Below are 20614 nucleotides of genomic sequence, written 5' to 3' on the forward strand. Positions count from 1 at the left end.
ATATGGACCTTTTGACTGTTGACCTAGACAATGTCAACCTAATCACCTGTCGACCTTGTCCCATGTCGACCTTGCAGTATGTTGACCTAGTGGTGTTGACCTAATACATGTATAGGAGGCTGGTCCTATATAAACAACGGGGTACGGTCACTAGATTACCAAGCATTAGGTCATCATGGGGGTTTTCACTGTTTTCTTGAGCCGACATGCGTCATTTCATGCCCTACCATCCACAATAGCGCGGTGGGAGAATAAAATAGTGCACCAAGCGTAGCGAGGGGACACAGTGCACTTTTTTAGTGTCTATGTTGACTGTGTTGACATTCGGGACAAAAAAAAAAAGTTAAAAACCCATGTAAACCTTCCCCATGTTGACATAATCACCTGTCAACCTAACCCATGTCAATCTTCAGTCATGTTGACCCTGGTGGTCAACCTAATGCTTGGGAGACCTAATGTATGTCTATACAATGATCACATTCCATAAAAACCATACATTGCAAAAAACATCATTATGTACAGCGTTAAATGGCCTAATTTACTAATGGTGCCCATACATGGTACAATATTTCCGTGCATTTTGAACTAGATCGCATCGCATGCGATTTGCATCCGATCAAAAGCTACTTCATAAAAGCACGTATGGGCACTTTAAGCCTTGGAGAGAGAGTTAAAGTGCCAGCCAAACTGCCATGTTACAGGCTGTATTTGAAAAATTCTAGAAGCGGATTGGTTGGTAATTTATCTCTCCCCTCTTTATATTTCTCCAAGACTTAGTAGATAGACTCCCACTACACAGACCTAGGATTTATTGTATAACATGTACTGTGTTACAGCAAGTACAGACCCAGATTCTGGTGCCTACAGAACAACTTACATCCCTTTTACATTGTTTTGAAAAACAACGCAGACCGCCATTGCTGCATGTAGTAAATAATACAGACCATCACAAGGCAGTGTCTTTTCTATTGACTTGTATATAGTGCAGACCACTTTTCTGATGGCTTTTGTAACCTGAAATCCACCTAGCCCATATGAAATGTAGTTAAAATGTATAGCAGCCCTCTTTTCTGGCAACTGGTGTATATACAATCAGCAACAGATCCTGTATTTGTGTAGGAGAGGGGTGCCTGCGGCCGGACGGATCCAGGCCACTGCACAATGGAGCTGCCAGTGACCAGCTCTTGCACACATGCAATGGTTTAACTAGTCATGCACAAGCCCCCAGCTTCTATATACTGCCTCGGCTGCAGCACATAGAAGCCAGTTCAGGTAGCTTCCTACAGGTCTGACAGTCTCACAGGGAGGGAACACCTCCCAATGGGACTGCCTGTGCTGCAGTTGATTGGCATGTAGGACTACCAATAAGCTGCTGCCAGTCACAGTGTAGTCAGAGCAATAGCGGACCTCAACTGGCACAGTGCATTGGTGGATTTTACTGGAGGGGTTGCAGTTCTGCAGCCCATAGGTAAAATCCGCCACTGTATACAACCAAACAATACTGTAGTGTACGGTTTGTGCATATGTCTCTGACTGGATAGCAGCGTTGGACAGAAAGCTGCTCAGAGAACTCCAGCAGCCAATTGTATTCCACTATACAGTTTTCTGCATTATTAGCCTAGGAGAGTTGCCAAGGGCCTGATTCAGAGATGTATGTAAACCCGTTGACACACAACACCAGTGTTTTAAGTCTGTATGTTTGGGCTAGCCGCATACTACATGTGCAGATCTGGGGCTGAGATGTCGCTTGCATTCCCCACACGTCACAACATGATCTACAGGCAAGCCGCAACAGCATTCCAGAAAAGAGGGGTGCCGCTCCTGTCTTCTGGGTGTGCGGAAGTTGCCGGCGCTCCCAGATCCAGCGACTTCAACAGCGTGATCTCCTGGTCATCTTGAGTAACTGGGGGCTGCGCAGATGTCCAGTGGGCATGCAGTTGATCCAATGAAGCATCTTTAGGAGCAGCGATCTGCAGTGGCCATCTTTGTGAGACCCCGTCTGCGTCTTTTAAATACTGTTTTGACTGTTGGATTAAACTGTGTTTATGCCTCTCTGTACCAGTTTGTTTAAATATCCTGTGTATTTTAGGCTGAAAGGGCTTGATTCTGGTTCACTCACAAAAGCAAATTCTCTCTTTAATGGACAAAACCATGTGCACTGCAGGTGGGGCAGATGTAACATGTGCAGAGAGTTAGATTTTGGGTGGGTTGTGTACTCCAAACATATCTATATTTCAGTGTAAAAATATAGCAGCCAGTATTTACCCAGCACAGAAACAAAATAACACCCAAATCTAACTCTCTCTGCATGTTACATCTGCCCCACCTGCAGTGCACATGGTTTTGTCCATTAGAGAGAGAATTTGCTTTTGCAAGTGAACCAGAATCAGGCCCTAAGTTTCAGTGGGGCAGATGTATTACACCTGGTGAAGAGATAAAGTGGAAGGAGATAACGCACCAGCCAATCAGCTGTTTTAAAAATGACAGTTGGGATTTGATTGGCTGGTACATTATCTCCTTCCACTTTATCTCACCTGGCTTAATACATCTGCCCCAGTGTGAGACGCAGATGATGTGCTGTCTGCACATCTCCTGTACATACAACAGCCTAAGGGGGTGTGAAGTAGGGTGCAGACACCATCCCAATGACATTGACTGCGTCCCATTTTATTGCATTGCCCCCCATGTGTGCAGCTTTAAGCTCCTGTATGTTATATATATATATATGTAATCTACTTGATGTATTTGGTTTACCATGCTATGCTTTATATGTGGTCCAGTTTTTTCATAAACAAAATTAAAAAAGTTTATTAAATGAAGAAAAAAAAATGTATGTATTGGATATGTATGCGCTGAATGGAAAATGAATTTGCTTCCAAGTTTGCAAACTTTAGAATCTACTTTTGGGGCATCCTCAAACACAAGTTGAGTCGTATGAGAGCTGCTAGTAAAACGCACAAGTATATAGTAACCGAAACATGGCAGCTGGATGCTGACTGTATTGTCATTAACTTAACATTCCCAAAATATTCACAGCAAAGCTAATCTAGTGTCTGACAAAGGATGGTTGAATCTACGGCCAACATTTAAATAACATGGGATGTTGCTATGGGCAACCAATCAATCTACTTCATTATTTAGCACCTTCTAGAAGATATTAGATAGACACTATTTGATTTTTGCTCATAGCAACATCCCATGTTAAAAGGAACTCCCATTTTAGTAAATTCCCCCCTATGAGAGGTATAGGCAACCTGTGCAACTACACATCCCAGCATGCCATGCAACAGTTTTGCTATTAGGGCATGATAAAACCATGGCAGGCAATGTAAGGAAGTGTAGTTCAGTGGTTTTTGATAAAATGTCATGTTCCCTTTATGTGACTGGAGACCTATTTGAGCGAGGGGGAATGTTGGAGACTAGAGTGCTCTTCACGCTGGGGGTTATTCTAGTCCATTCTTTCTGACAAAATCCTTCTTAGATGGACAAAACCATGTGCACTGCGGGTGGGGCAGATGTAACTTCTATATTGAAGTGTAAAATCATGCAGTCAGTATTTTCCCTGCACAGAAACAAAATAACTCACCCTAATCTAATTCTCTCTGCACATGTTACATCTCCCCCCCTGCAGTGCACATGGTTTTGTCCATCTAAGAAGGATTTTGTCAGAAAGAATGAACTAGAATAAACCCCACTGTCTTGTGTCCACTACACAGGTCAGTGCATGCTTTAGTGAGCCCCCTAGTGACAGATCCTTGCAGGAAGTAACCTGTTATAGCATCTTCCTTACTCTTCCATCTTCATTCCTCCACACTGTGAAGAAGAAGTGTAAAGGTGCCCATACACCTATGCAATCTGGGCAGTTTTCATGCGATTGAGACACATTGGTGAGACGCATCTCATGAAAACTGGCACGTCGCAGGTGGTTTCGGTGCGATTGCCACAAAGATTTGTCTCAGGCCGTTCAGTCCTAATAGGATCGCATGAGATACATTGCATGCAAAAGGTCTGCATACAATGGCCCTTATTCAGATCTGATTGCAGTACAAATTTGTTCTCCAAATAAGCAAAACCATGTGCACTGCAGGTGGGGCAGATGTAACATGTGCAGAGAGTTACATTTGGGGGAGTTATTTTGTTTCTGTGCAGGTTAAATACTGGCTGCATTATTTTTACACTGCAATTTAGATTTCAGTTTCAACACACCCCACCCAAATTTAACTCTCTCTGCACGTTACATCTGCCCACCCGCAGTGCAGCATGGTTTTGCCCATTTTGAGAACAAATTTGTACTGCAATCAGATCTGAGTAAGGGCCAATGTATCATATTCGATCCTGTCCCCCAGGAAGGTCCTGCCTACACTGCAAGCAAATTGCATGCAACCAGTTGGTGAGATACATCTCACCGGCACCTTTACGCTGCTGAGCAGTAACACTGTGGGGTGGAGCCTGGCCAATCTAACTGCCGCTTATAACAGGAAGTATCAGAAACAGTGGCGGTATGTATAAGAAGGAATTGATATTGGGTGGAGGCCAGTGAAACAATTAACACATCTATGGGCCATTTTAGAATGAAAGGAATTAAGAGCAAACAAGTAAGAAAAATAAAGCACAAGGCTCATTAAACAGGAGCGTAAATGGTTATGCAGCATAAGTATACAATAGCAATAGTAGAAAAAAGTGTGTGTGTGTGTGTGTTGGTGTGGGGGACACAAGGGATCAGCCATGTAGAGGAGACAAAATCGTAAACTAGTTACTGTACACACCGCAGTCACAAGAATTCTAGCCATACCTATGAAGCTAACAAAGGACCAAAATCATTAGCATTGTAACAGGATTTAAATATCTCAAAGTATTATTAGTTAAGTAAAATAATTAACCCGATAAGCCTAGACATAAATACTTAAATGCAAGAAATAAGCTCAATTAACATAAACAATAAAGCAAAGCTTCAAAATGTAAACTTATGCCCCGTACACACGGGGGAGATATATTTCTCAGCAATATATTGCTAGCAATATATTGCTGAGCAATATATTGCTGAGCGTCTCTCCTGTTCATCAGCGACCAGAGATGGTCGCTGATAATCAGGAGACTCTGCCGGGGGAAGAGGCAGGGAAATAGCTGATCGCAGGAGCAAGCTCCTGCGACCATCAGGGGCTGCACACGCGATTCATCGCCGACAGCACAAACAAATCACTGGCAATATGTTCGCTCAGCGACCATATTCCCAGCGATATGTGCTGAAATTGCACCCGTGTGTACGCACCATATAAGTCCCGTTACAGAGCAGGGAAGCAATACTACTGGCCTCTACAAACCAACGGGATGCAGTCACTTTCCCGGCGGTCAAAATCCTGACGCCGAAATCCCGGCACTTTGTCCCTCTGTGGGTGTCCACAACACCCATAGAGGGAGAATAAATTAGTGTGCCACGTCCCCACCTTGTCGGGATTTCGGCGGTCGGGATTTCGGCGGTCGGGATTTTGACCACCGGGATTCCATACCAATCCCGTGCCAACCAGGCGTCAGAAGGCTTATGGCCCACATACAGCGTGCGATGTGATGTGATCCACGGGCAGTACAAAAAGTATGTGCAGCACATACTTTTTGTACTGTGCAATGCGATGCCCGCGGGAGCGCCTATCGCAGCGTGTATGGGGTCCTTTAGGGCTAAATGTAACAGCCTCCGAGTTGTGAAGGTGCAGGACTTTGTGCCAGTCTGCCTGCGTTTTTTAAAGCAGAAATAATTTCAAAGGCAAAACCAACATCAATGTTATACACTTATGCGACTTCTCGGAGGGAAAAGTGGCATAAGATTTCCCTTGAACCACCTGGCAGCAGGAGAGAGATATATATATATATATATAAAATAATGTGGTCCCAGAAAAGGCTCAGGCCCTGATAGATCTGTAGCGCAGAATAGTGATCTAGGGGCTCTAACCTGATGCGCACGTGACCGCACATTGCATCGGATCTTAAACACATTCAATTTGCCAGTTTTCATCCGATTTATTGCCCAGTTTAAGTATAAAAACAAAAGGATCTACAGGAACATTTATTTAACCCCTATACTGGCACTCCCCAGACTGGCAAACCAGGAAAATTCTCGGGATTGCCACGGTCTGTCTCTTAGTGGCGGGCAGTGCTGCTGAGCTGAGCACTGACTTCAGCCGCTGCCCGGCTCCGGCCCCGCCTCCCTCCCCCCGGTTGTGTGCGGCTTGGCTTGTTAATGTCATGCCGCACACAGCCGGGTTGCTGGGGGCAGGGCCGGGTTGCCAGAGGCAGCAACCCGGGAGAGGCAGTGGTGGTTTTTTTAGGAGTGATCCCCAAAACAACTTGCCCAGTGGGGAGCACTCCCTTAAAAAAAAAAAAAACCACTGCTGAAGGGGTTAAAGAACAAAGATATTTTTTTTTTGTCCGTACAACTGATCATAATTTTGGGAGTTGGTGAGTTTGCAAGACCCTTATATTCATTGTGTAACCTGGAGACAATTTGAAAGTTGAAAGGAGCCATCGTATTAGTGCTTATTGGAGGTATGCAATAACCGGATGCTTTAGTGCAGGCATGTCCAACGTTGGCCCTCCAGATGTTTTGAAACTACACATCCCAGCACGCTTTGCAATAGTTTTAGCATTCTCTAATAGCAAAACTGTGGCAAAGCATGCTGGGATGTGTAGTTTCACAACATCTGGAGGGCCAACGTTGGACATGCCTGCTTTAGTGCCTTAATCACATGAATTTGACGCAAGGGATAAGGAACCACAAATGACTCTGAGGCAATGGGATCGTTTCTGAGTTGGGTGCAATAAGAAAAAGAGAAAGTGGTGATGCACCTGGGTATGCTGCTCTGCAGGTGGGGGGTGTTCAAACTGAAATCTAAATAGTCTAAAAATAAAGCTGTGCAGTATTTGCGGGCTACATGCAAAAGTATCCAGTATTTACCCTGCATCATACCGGCTACTTTATATTCTCCTCTCCGGGGTTCTGGGTGCATGCGGGAGGCTTGCCCACCTTTCTGGGGCACTGGGTGACAACCAATTTTCGGTAGCCTCCCGGATGTTCCAGAAGTGTAGGCAAGTATGCAAAAATAAATGTGACTTTCATCACAGTTCGGTTTGTTCCAGATACAAAGTCGCTTGTGTTTTGCATTGCTTTCACCTCAGTTAGCCCCCATGTCTCTATGGTAAATAACCATGACAAAACATGTATACTCGGTACTTGTTTCCTATCTGGGCGCCCACGATTTTAATCACGGGCATCGGGGGTAAAATCGGGGCCATCGCGGCCATCGCGGCCGATAAAAAATCGGGTGCAATGTGCCAGACGCGATGCCCGCGATTTTCCCATAATCAAGGTATCCGCATCCCCTCGCCACGCTTCGGGCTCCGTGGCTCGCTGCGCTCGCCACACTATTCTATTCTCACTCCACGCCCTAGTGGATAGTAGGGCATGAAAAGGTCGGAGGACGCGTACCGCCGCCCCTCGCGGGCTCGCTGCGCTCGCCACGCTTCGGGTTCACGTTGATGGCGGGGTGGCGTCAACTACTTTTGGGGGGACATTTTTATGTTCGGGGGGGTTTTTGCCCCATTTCCCATTGTTCCCTATGATAATTTGGGGAAATTGATCCATTTAACATCGTTTCCTATGGTAAATCGCGGTCATCGCGGGTAAATTGAGCCATTTAACATTGTTCTCTATGGGAAAATCGCGGGCATCGCGTCGGTCGCATCGCATGTCATTATAATGACATGCGATGTACCCGCGATGGGCGCCCAGATAGGAATCAAGTACCGTATACACTACTGACCCAGCAACTAGACGGAAGATCAGACAATAGGGGGTGTGGTCATCCCTCTGAATAAATGTCATTGGTTTAGTGGTCGCTAATTATATGGAAAAATTTTCTTCCTATCCCTGGCTCTTGTCCTCAAGGGAATTAATAAGTCATCATGTCAGCCAGGTAACAAAATTGGGAACTGTGTCTAAAACGGAGCTGATAATCTTTCTACTCTCCAAATAACCTAACTTCTTACAATGTATCTACCCATTGACAGCACCACCATCTCCTCCTCTAGCCCACAAGTGTGTGGACCCCCTGGATTCCTTCAACCATTTTTAGGTAATCCAGCCTTGTAAACCAGAAGTGATAAAGAGGTGATAACACAACAGCCAATCAGCTCCCAGCATTTTTCAAACCCAGCCTGTATCTTGACTGTTAGGAGGTGATTGGCTGGTGCTTAATCACCAGTCAATGTATCACTTCACCAGGCTTAATAAATCTGCCCCATTCAGAGGCGGAACTACCATTGGTGCAACTACCCTTGTCACCCTCCTCCTGTTACACTCTGCCTTCCACTTCTAGTCAACCTCTGACTCTCCCTGTCACTCACTGCCATGTTGAACTTGGGTTTGGATGAATAAGGGGAAGCTCAAATAATAAATTTGCACCTGGGCTCACAACCCACAATTAAAATAGCATAGATAGTTAAATTAAAACTTTTATTAACATGATAAAACTGTAAAAACAAAACACTTTGAGACAAAGTAAAAGCGCTCTTGTATCTAACAAGACAAAAACTGTCAAGATAACATGAGAGCGTAACACAGTACAGAATACGAGAGACAATATAAAATCTCAATGTGAACACAAACAAAGGTAATGGCAAGGTGAACAATGTATAATATCTGTAATTCACTATAACACATCGTAGTAAGGCTGAAGCAGAAGCAACGCAAATGACATTGGCTACAGTACTTTAAATGAAAGCAGTAAATTAAAAACAAAATAATATAATTTAAAAGTCTACTAGGTTAAAAAAAAAGTAATTTTCTCTTGATTTGCTGTGGCCTCCAGCTTGCAAATTTAGCAAATTAGGAATATGAAAACAGAATTAAAGCTTTAAGGTGAATTGACACATATTGCTTTGTTACTGTGATCTTCTTTAAAGAAGGATCGACAGCAGATGGTCCATTGCACACCAGTCATGTGCAACCACAGGACAGCAGATACACAGGTTAGATGGACATTTACCCCTGAGAGTTTGTATAGCAAACATAAAAACATCTCAGGGACCAATTTTTCTGTGTGAGGGTCCAGTAATCAGTACAGAAATGTTATGGAATAGATTCCAAGATTATGGAACCAGGGGTAATTTCAGCGAGTCCGCTGCATAAATAAAAGTGTCTATCAGTTCGGACTTGTTCTGCCTTATAACAGATGGCAGCCTTAAATATAGCAACCAACTAGCAGAAATCTCACTGGTTCCATAATCTCTGAGCCTATTAGATAACCCCCTAAACCTCTAAACAAAACAATAAGTTATTAATTTAGCCATATAATTGCTATATGCCCACATAATGTAAAATGTATTTAGAGTTTGTAAATAAAACAAAAGTTCCTAGAAATGAGTTTGCTCATGATATTGCGAGACCTAGAAGCTGTGGCAGCTCCATAAGAGGAGCTGTAGCACAGTCCAAAATCAAATAGGGGCGCCACACCAACTTCCAGTTAGGAGTGACAGTTGGGGCAGTTGCTGTACCTCCCCTATTTGAATGTTGGACTGTGCTGCAGCTCCAACCTCTGGAGCCTGATCATAAAGTGTGGTACAGGAGAGTACATCTATAACCTATACACAGTGCAGGCAGCCAGTTTGTGCTCCAAGCCAGTATTCATGACCATGCAGCCTAGGAGTTCACTAGGAACCAGACGCACCACTAAGGCACCGCAATAACTTGTGCCTCAGTGTCACTGGTGCCTATGGAATTACTAGGACTACAGTCCATTTAAAACAGGCTCGGCCTACAGGAGGCTGTCTCCCCTGGGTGTAGGGTATAGGCGATGATGTTGAAGCTTCATCAGGTCATTGTAATCCAAATTCACTTGGTTACCCTATCAAATATCTGTATTTCTGCCAATTGTACCGTCCGTTTCAGTTGTTTCCATCGCGCAGTTTGTATAGCTCATTTCCGAGAGGGATAAAATATTTAAAGAGTGACCGGGTTTGTGCGACATTATTAAAATCAACGAGTCTGTACATTGCCGCACAAATGGTCACTGGTGAAAAGCTTCTAGACGTATTCGGTTCGCATCAGCCGAGTGCCGTAATGCAATTCCATAGCGGAGTAACATTTCAATGTAAGGAGGCCAGTACTCCGGTTGAATTACAATATAGGGGTCGTGGGGTGTTTCCAACACTTTGTTGATGAGAGTCTGAAAAATAAAGAGTAAGCGACCGTAAAATTATCAATAGAACATTAGGAATAGCTCCGTATTAACAGATAAAGGGCCTGATTCAGTAATGATCGCATATACCGATGTGCTTGGGAAATCCGTTAGCTGGGAAGTATGGCAGTGTACAGCATGAGGATTATAGTAATATGAACATCGGAGATAAACAGAAGAGAGATAGAGAACGTTTCAACCTCCACCAAAGTTACCAATCAACACCCTGCAATGAATGACCTAATCCACCAACACCTGCAGACTGCACACCCTGACTCTGACCCCCTGTCTAACAAAATGCTGCTCAACCTATATCACAAGTCAATTATTCTCTGTAACCTTTTCAGTGTGCCAAATTCCACATCAGTTCTCTCTGCACTGTATATGTCCCTCTACACCCGCTTCTCTCTCTCTGCACTGTATATGTCCCTCTACACCTGCTTCTCTCTCTGCACTGTATATGTCCCTCTACACCCGCTTCTCTCTCTCTGCACTGTATATGTCCCTCTACACCCGCTTCTCTCTCTCTGCACTGTATATGTCCCTCTACACCCGCTTCTCTCTCTCTACACTGTATATGTCCCTCTACACCCGCTTCTCTCTCTCTACACTGTATATGTCCCTCTACACCCGCTTCTCTCTCTCTCTGCACTGTATATGTCCCTCTACACCCGCTTCTCTCGCTCTCTGCACTGTATATGTCCCTCTACACCTGCTTCTCTCTCTGCACTGTATATGTCCCTCTACACCCGCTTCTCTCTCTACACTGTATATGTCCCTCTACACCCGCTTCTCTCTCTCTACACTGTATATGTCCCTCTACACCCGCTTCTCTCTCTCTCTGCACTGTATATGTCCCTCTACACCCGCTTCTCTCTCTCTGCACTGTATATGTCCCTCTACACCCGCTTCTCTCTCTGCACTGTATATGTCCCTCTACACCTGCTTCTCTCTCTCTGCACTGTATATGTCCCTCTACACCTGCTTCTCTCTCTCTGCACTGTATATGTCCCTCCACACCTGCTACTCTCCCTGCACTGTATATGTCCCTCTACACCTGCTTCTCTCTCTGCACTGTATATGTCCCTCTACACCTGCTACTCTCCCTGCACTGTATATGTCTCTCTACACCTGCTTCTCTCTCTCTGCACTGTATATGTCCCTCTACACCAGCTTCTCTCTCTGCACTGTATGTGTCCGTCTACACCCGCTTCTCTCTCTCTGCACTGTATATGTCCCTCTACACCTGCTTCTCTCTCTCTGCACTGTATATGTCCCTCTACACCCGCTTCTCTCTCTCTGCACTGTTTATGTCCCTCTACACCCGCTTCTCTCTCTGCACTGTATATGTCCCTCTACACCCGCTTCTCTCTCTCTGCACTGTATATGTCCCTCTACACCTGCTTCTCTCTCTCTGCACTGTATATGTCCCTCCACACCTGCTACTCTCCCTGCACTGTATATGTCCCTCTACACCTGCTTCTCTCTCTGCACTGTATATGTCCCTCTACACCTGCTACTCTCCCTGCACTGTATATGTCTCTCTACACCTGCTTCTCTCTCTCTGCACTGTATATGTCCCTCTACACCCGCTTCTCTCTCTGCACTGTATATGTCCGTCTACACCCGCTTCTCTCTCTCTGCACTGTATATGTCCCTCTACACCCGCTTCTCTCTCTCTGCACTGTATATGTCCCTCTACACCCGCTTCTCTCTCTCTGCACTGTATATGTCCCTCTACACCCGCTTCTCTCTCTCTCTGCACTGTTTATGTCCCTCTACACCCGCTTCTCTCTCACTCTGCACTGTATATGTCCCTCTACACCCGCTTCTCTCTCTCTGCACTTTATATGTCCCTCTACACCTGCTTCTCTCTCTGCACTGTATATGTCCCTCTACACCCGCTTCTCTCTCTCTGCACTGTATATGTCCCTCTACACCTGCTTCTCTCTCTGCACTGTATATGTCCCTCTACACCTGCTTCTCTCTCTGCACTGTATATGTCCCTCTACACCTGCTTCTCTCTCTGCACTGCATATGTCCCTCTACACTGTATATGTCCCTCTACACCCGCTTCTCTCTCTGCACTGTATATGTCCCTCTACACCCGCTTCTCTCTCTGCACATGTCCCTCTACACCCGCTTCTCTCTCTGCACTGCATATGTCCCTCTACACCCGCTTCTCTCTCTGCACTGCATATGTCCCTCTACACCTGCTTCTCTCTCTGCACTGTATATGTCCCTCTACACCCGCTTCTCTCTCTCTGCACTGTATATGTCCCTCTACACCCGCTTCTCTCTCTCTGCACTGTATATGTCCCTCTACACTCGCTTCTCTCTCTCTGCACTGTATATGTCCCTCTACACCCGCTTCTCTCTCTCTGCACTGTATATGTCCCTCTACACCTGCTTCTCTCTCTGCACTGTATATGTCCCTCTACACCTGCTTCTCTCTCTCTGCACTGTATATGTCCCTCTACACCTGCTTCTCTCTCTGCACTGTATATATCCCTCTACACCTGCTTCTCTCTCTCTCTCTCTGCACTGTATATGTCCCTCTACACCTGCTTCTCTCTCTGCACTGTATATGTCCCTCTACACCCGCTTCTCTCTCTCTCTGCACTGTATATGTCCCTCTACACCCGCTTCTCTCTCTCTGCACTGTATATGTCCCTCTACACCCGCTTCTCTCTCTGCACTGTATATGTCCCTCTACACCCGCTTCTCTCTCTCTCTCTGCACTGTATATGTCCCTCTACACCCGCTTCTCTCTCTCTGCACTGTATATGTCCCTCTACACCCGCTTCTCTCTCTCTGCACTGTATATGTCCCTCTACACCCGCTTCTCTCTCTGCACTGTATATGTCCCTCCACACCTGCTACTCTCCCTGCACTGTATATGTCCCTCTACACCTGCTTCTCTCTCTCTCTGCACTGTATATGTCCCTCTACACCTGCTTCTCTCTCTGCACTGTATATGTCCCTCTACACCCGCTTCTCTCTCTCTCTCTGCACTGTATATGTCCCTCTACACCAGGGGTGAGGAACCTTTTTTGTGCCAAGGGCCGTTTGTAAGGGGAAAAAATCCTTTGGGGTCCATATGTAAAAATTTCTCGTACAAATTGTCCTGCTGCAGCCATTTGACGCTCTGGCGGCTGCCACTGAATAGGACTGACAGTCTCTGGCTGCTGTTAATTAAGAGGAATCTCGCAAGAACTACCTACTTCTTGCGAGAATTCCCCTGTACTTGACTCCTGGGAACGGGTGGGAGGGCCACTCAAACCGGCTACGGGGGCCGCATACGGCCCCAGGGCCTGAGGTTCCCCACCCCTGCTCTACACCCACTTCTCTCTCTCTGCACTGTATATGTCCCTCTACACCTGCTTCTCTCTCTGCACTGTATATGTCCCTCTACACCTGCTTCTCTCTCTGCACTGTATATGTCCCTCTACACCCGCTTCTCTCTCTCTGCACTGTTTATGTCCCTGTACACCTGCTTCTCTCTCTGCACTGTATATGTCCCTCTACACCTACTTCTCTCTCTGCACTGTATATGTCCCTCTACACCTGCTTCTCTCTCTGCACTGTATATGTCTCTCTACACCTGCGTCTCTCTCTGTACTGTATATCCCTCTACACCTGCTTCTCTCTCTCTGCACTGTATATGTCCCTCTACATCTGTTTCTCTCTGCACTGTATATGTCCCTCTACACCTGCTTCTCTCTCTGCACTGTATATGTCCCTCTACACCTTTTTCTCTCTCTGCACTGTATATGTCCCTCTACACCTGCTTATCACTCTCTCTGCACTGTATATGTTCCTCTACACCTGCTTCTCACACTACTTACACTAACTCTGTATTTATCTTTCTTCTCTCCATTTTGACACTATCTTTCTGAACTACGCTGTTGTAACAGAGCCACGTTTCCTCTATCCTGTGCTATACATATTCACTTTGCATGCTTCCTGCCCCCTAGCCGGGTGTGTTGTGGCATGGGCCACAGTGCAGGGCTGTTAGGGGTCAAGGGTGCAGGTGGAGAGGAGGATAGGAGGAGGGAGAGCACTACTTTGTCCATTCCCTCCTGTTCTCACAGCACTCTTCTTGCATTTCAATCACAGCTCTCTTACTCACCTACCTATCTATACCTGCATCTCTTCTCACTCGCTTCCCTACATCTCAGCTGCATTGTGTACTGTAAGAATTGTGCTGCTACTTGTTACTGGTGCTGTTTTAGTTCTTCTGTTGCTGTTCTGTTTAGTTCTGTGTACCCGGTACTGTTCTATATGTACGGCGCTGCGTACCACTTGTGGCACCTTATACATAAAAATGTAATAATAAGAATATGCCAACCAGCAAGTTAGTAGATGCAATTCTTAGCAATGCCAATGCACAATTATACCACCTCCTGCCCGGATTTGTGATCGCAGTTTAAGAGAAACATTATACTCAGCGGCTGCCATGTCCATATGCGGCTGCAGCCTGATTAAGTCTAACCTTACTCAGGCTGCCTGCTGCATGGCGGCTGGCGGGGCCAAGGAATCTGGCATGACATGCTGGCCACCCTGCCCCTCCCTGCCAATGCCTTTAACCATCAATAAGACAACTCTAAATCATATTTACCTCTAGAATCTCATTCAGTGTCACCAGCTGCTCCGGCGGTTCTTCAGTGGGGCCCTATAAAGCAAAAAAACAATAAATTTAGATAAAATAAGAAAGTGTTCATTTCCATCGTACAAGTTCAACTCAAAGTAAAAACTGACCCATCTCTAAACATCCCCTTAAAAAAAAACAAAACATTAAAATCGTCCTCCTTGCAATTCGTGTCCCTGCGAACAGGTATCAATTACCCCCATGGTCTTTAAAAACTTAACTGGATCATTGAAAACCCCCAGGCCCTGTGGAGCTTATTCTCCAACACAGTTGATATAAGGGTTACAATTGTGGACCATAAACAGGAGGAGAAACTATCTTGGAGCAATCACCTTATGAAAAAGTCAGCTGTTAGGTGGGGAAACGCACTACGGATCCATTGATGTCAGATGTGATTGCTGACACAGAAAGAGGCGCTCCCCGGAGACTCTCCTCATCTCGGCGAGGGCTTCATCACATTACAGCACATACATTCCTGCTGCTGGCCATCACCCAGCCGGTCTGACATTCAAACCCATGACTATACTGTTCAGGTACACTGAACGTCGCTACAGACTCCTACTGCTGGCCGGTAATTTCACCTGCCATTCCAGTCTGTATCGATGCTATGCAGGTATATCGCACCCCCCCCACATTGCTCTACACTTGGGTGCAGCCCAGTCATCACGACACAGGTGGGTCAGACTTCTCAGCATCGGACGGTGGCTGCTGCCCTCAACTACTGGACTACATTGTATCGGCACACAAGCCGCTCTTTACATTCCAATATCCTGGATACTATAGGATTTCTCCTGCATACAGACATTACTTTTAAGGGGCATACACACATTTCTACACACGGAGCGATTTTGTGCAATTTTCTAAGCAATCTGACTAGATTGCTTAGAAATTAAGCACAGATCTCTCCGTGTGTATGCCCTGATAGATTAAATATCTCCTGCTAACTAAGTCAGTCAAAATCTAGTCAGATTGCTTAGCAAGTGATTGCAAATATCTGTGTGTACAGAATGTGAGATACTGATCGCAATCTCTCATTCTGAACCACTAACCGGCCTTTTTTTGCTTAGCACAAATCTCTGCATGTGTATGTGTTCCCCATGGGAGATCTGGACACCAGGAAATCGCCTACACTAAATAGCTTAGCACACATCTCTACGTGTGTATGCCCCTTAGCTCCCTTGGAAATTAAGCACAAATGGCTCCGTGTGTGCAACTCATAGCAATGCGCAGTCCCTCATGTCGCTATCGGTGGCAGAGATCTTTAGCACATGCAGTCAGAAACTAGTCAGATCGCTCAGCAAGTGAGTTGAAATCACTCTGAATGTACAGTATCAGCGAAAGTTATTTACCATTTAAAATAAAAAAAATTGAACCTGGCACAAATGACTCTTTACTCTGCACAGATCGCGATGTGTGTATGGGCGATCCAGCCACCGGGAAGGTCAAGGGAAACCTACATCACTCAGCACTTAAGCATACATCGCCCCTTGTGTATAAGTCTTCAGACTGAGTCATATTATGCACTAGCAGTGTGGACTTATATATCAATCAGAACAATTGGAATTAACCTGGGCATCCATTTAGAGTCCGGATCCTGATGCTGGATGAGAAGACACCGCTTCAGCAGTGAGTAATTGCAAACTAATGAAGTGAATAATTGGAAACTTCCAAATGCTTAATTAGTCCTCCGAGGAAGGGTACAACAACAAGATCCGGTGAGGCACCCCCCGACTTGCTCTGGGGGTGGGGGGTATGGTGCGTGAAAAAAACTGCAGTGATATCGACTGAAAGTCTACTTTTCTCTATTTTAATATCATTACCAAAATGACCAATGACCTAAATGGCTCGAGCTGTCTGGTGGTGGAAACAATGATGTTTGTTTTTGCAAAATGACGGACAATATAGGGTAACGGGTACCTTTTTCTTGTTTGCGCGCTTATCGCTCTCCTCGGGGAGGGGGAAGTGTTGGTCCAAGAAGTTCTGAAATGCTGCTAACAGCTCCTTCCTGTATTCGCTATCTTTTCTGAGTTTCTTTTTCTGCTCCTTCTTAGCACTTGGATCAAGCAGAGAGAAAACCAATGTTATTTCCTGCAATGCCTGTAGAAAGCCACCAGTGTATCTTAGCTGACGGCAGCTCCCCTCTGTGAGGTACAAGAAAAGGGACAGACGTGATCAGTACATTAACCATTGTAATTTGCCTTTCTGTTCTCATAGACTGCATACAATGCTAACATAGCACTACCAGAAGAACAAAGGTATACAAGAATATCCATTTGTGGCGCACTTAACGGTCAAAATAAATACAAAAATTCACTTTTAATCAAAAAAAAATTGTATTAAAATTGATTAAAAGTAATTTTTTATGTTATTTTGACCATTAAGTGTGCCACAAGTGGACATTCTTGCATCCTTTGTTCTTCTGTTTCATTATCTATAAGTGTCTGATGTCTGAGGCCGCACCCCCTAAATGAGAGCAGTGACTAATGCCTAAGAGAAATAAGAGGGGCACTCTGTATTGTTTAAATCTCTGTTAATTATTCACAAAAAGAATAAGGCCTAGTGCGATAGTTTCCTCTCTCGTGTTCATAGCACAACATAGCCTTCATTTGGTGATGGTTCAACAATCACTCACTCAACACAAGACAAAAAAAAAAAAGAGCGAAATTCACATTTCAAGAATGTTGCCATGGTTACTGTAACAGCGTTGTACCATTCAATGTAACTGGGGTTCACTCTGATACCATAATGTTAATGGTATGGGAACCTCTGGCATGTTGTATACATACGAACTGAACACATACATCGTCCAGTCACGCCTGGTCTTCACAGCTGACTATCAAAAGCTTGGCCAGTTCCAAGAAAGATAAAACAGTAATAAATTGTCAAAATAAAATAAAAATCTGGTTACATTCTTCCAAACTTCTTAAATTAAATCCCTATAAAAGCATAATGATGTAGTATGCTACTCCTTATATACCCTATTGTGGACTCCCCCTTGAACTGCCTGGTCTCCTCCGTACTTCTTCCTTTCACTCAGCACACCTTAAATATTTGGGGTTTTTGCGCCAAATCATATCACGTACGCTCTTTTCACCCACTACTGACTCCTATTTGGAATAGTCCCCTTTTATACCTGGGATGGATCATAAATCCTTGCTATATTTGACCCGACACAATGATCTCTTCCCACCAGATATTCGTGATGTCTATAATTCCCTCCCTCCTTTTTATGGGTTTGGCGGTCATTGACCGCTCCATTTACTATAATTTCTATCCTAATCTAACCTTTCCTTCTTAACCCCCATTTTCTCTCATTTAGGGGGGTATTCAATCCCGATTAGGACTTTCCCGACAGTCGGATTCACGGCTGTTTTCGACCTGTTCCCACTGTAACTCGACAGTCGGTATTCAATGTTCCGACTGCTGAGTGTCAGAATGGGCACATTTTGATGGAACAGCCACAAACTCGACAATTAGCGTCCGTTTCTAACAATTCGGATTTGTCTTTTAAAGGCGAGTGCCGCTATTTCTGCTGGCGGAAATAGTGGCACGGATTGAATACTGCCCTTATTTCCTTATTCTTTCACTTTTCCTTCTATTTCTTTTGTTCCTCTTTTGATTCTAAAATTCTATATCATAAAGACCATTCAATTAAGTTTACAGGAGGTACGGATTGTCTTGTCTAGATATAATCATGTTTCTATTGCTCACTTAAAGACACTATAATATTCATGTGTTGTCTATTTTTTTTTCTGATATTGTAACGATTTTTTAAATGCATCTATATGGACATATATCAAAAACCAAATAAATACATTTTCTCCCAAAAAATAAATAAAAAATATGCTTTTTGTACTATACTGGTCTCACATTCGATTCTGGAAATACCTTTTCTCAGACATATTCGCATATAGGTTTTCGAAATCCTTTAGCTTGGCCTGAAGTCCATCCAGGAACTGCTGCTGTTCGCCCAACCACTGCTGTTCTCTAGGGAGAACACAACAGAACAGAGAATGTTTCTCAGCAGAGAACCAAGGCGTGATACACAGGGGTGCTTTATTTGCAATTTATTCCATAAATAAAAGTGTTCTAAGGCTAAGTTCAATATGGCATAAACACACATTTACTTTGGGCGCGATGAGGATTTGTAGTAATGTCACTTTTGCATTATCACACAAGTTTGCGCAATGGGAGCTCACTAAGAGACTCCGTCCTTCAGTACATTCCCAACCTTGGGGTAAATTTGCTAAAGGTTCTAAAAAGGAAAAAAGAGGTGATGTTGCCCATAGTAACCAATCAGCTTCTATCATTTATCTATTAGAGGTGTGTCTAGGTATAGGAGATGGCACAGGAGCAAATCCCTTCTAAACGGCCATACACCTGGGTGATTTTGCCCAGCGTGCATGTTGACCGATGATTCCCAATGTGGCAGCGGCAATGTTCCGGCCCTCTCTTTCTATCTGCAGAGGGGCAGTGTTCTTGTGCCGCCAGATGACACCTTGATAAAGCTGGTGTTTGGACCAGTGAAATGCGTTGGAGCTTCTCCAGATTTGCGGTCATCACTGTTGGACTCACCTGCTTATTTATCTGACCATCAAGTTCCCGTAACACTGGATGTCTTTGGCTAAAGTTCCCTGACACAAAACTATTCCAGCATCAAGCCACTCCCTCAGTCAGCGTTCAGGACGTAACATGCTGCGTGGACTCCATTAATCGGGATTGCTGCATTGGACAGTGCAGGTTATACTCACCCAGCATCAGGTGCTATCTTACATATACGCAATCTGGATTCTAATACTGTTGTTTTATATATGCATTATAATCGAGTGATATTCTCGTGTTATTATTATGGTTTATTAAAATGTTATTTTTAAAATTGATTCACCTATTATTAGTATTGGCGCGCTGCTTTTGATCTTTCTTTTTTCGTCCATTGTAACGTTAGGGGACTGACCATTTCCTTATTAAGTGAGCGACTCCTGAGTCAGCGCTCTTTGGTTTTTTTAACCTTGTGTTATAAAATTGTTCTCCTCATTAACCTAAAGATGTTATGGCTAACCTTGACATTCCAGCTGTTGTTGAACTACACAGCCCAGCATGCCCTGCATCAGTTTTAGCATGGCCAAATAAAAAAACTGTAGCAGAGCATGCTGGGATGTGTAGTTTACCAACAGCTGGAGTGTTAAGGTTAGCCATCACTGCTCTAAAGATTCCAACTTTATGATGCACATTAGGAGTTCCAGGCTCCAATGGGGCAAAGGCTGATGTGAGAACTAATAACATAATATGCTGAAAACTATTTTTGGTTGTAACCAAAAAAAAAAAAAAAAGAATAATAACAACAAATGTGTCTGTTGGTTGACACCAGGCCGTAAAGCACATGATACATCTACCAAGCCAGTAACACCAGGTCATCTGAAGCCGATAAAGCACTGTACAGACTAACCAAACTTAGTTTATGGGATTACTTGGGGGTTCTAGCATAACCAAAACATCATAGGTGAACCGGATACTTGTCGATGGTAAAATGTCCAGCGGTAATGCATTGTCCAGCTGATCTGTGCTCGGAACCGATCAAAAGAAGTCAAGCATTGAGTGTTGGACTTGATACACCGTAGAAGTCCCAGCATCTATTCGATGAAACCCTTCACTCATAGGGAGACTTACTTTTGAAGGGGTTATTCACATTCAGTCGGTCCCCTGCACGTTCGCACAGGGGACTGATTGTTCGTGACTA

General features: G+C 44.5%; 1 protein-coding gene across 2 annotated transcripts in view; it reads right to left on the reverse strand.

Moving 5' to 3' along the window:
- Nucleotides 1-8484: 8484 nt before the first annotated feature.
- The window catches only part of CENPK (centromere protein K), a 31073-nt gene continuing 18943 nt past the window's right edge, over nucleotides 8485-20614 (reverse strand). For both annotated transcript variants that reach the window (XM_083181632.1, XM_083181631.1), the window contains 4 exons: nucleotides 18766-18864; nucleotides 16795-16930; nucleotides 14848-14901; nucleotides 8485-10214 (listed from right to left, as the gene is read on the reverse strand). In XM_083181632.1, coding sequence (XP_083037758.1) covers nucleotides 10056-10214; nucleotides 14848-14901; nucleotides 16795-16930; nucleotides 18766-18864 — 448 coding nt within the window. In that variant the 3' untranslated portion in view covers nucleotides 8485-10055. The remainder of the gene's footprint in view (nucleotides 10215-14847; nucleotides 14902-16794; nucleotides 16931-18765; nucleotides 18865-20614) is intronic.

This window comes from Crinia signifera, chromosome 4, assembly GCF_055691185.1.
Source record: "Crinia signifera chromosome 4, ASM5569118v1, whole genome shotgun sequence".
NCBI lineage: Eukaryota > Metazoa > Chordata > Amphibia > Anura > Myobatrachidae > Crinia > Crinia signifera.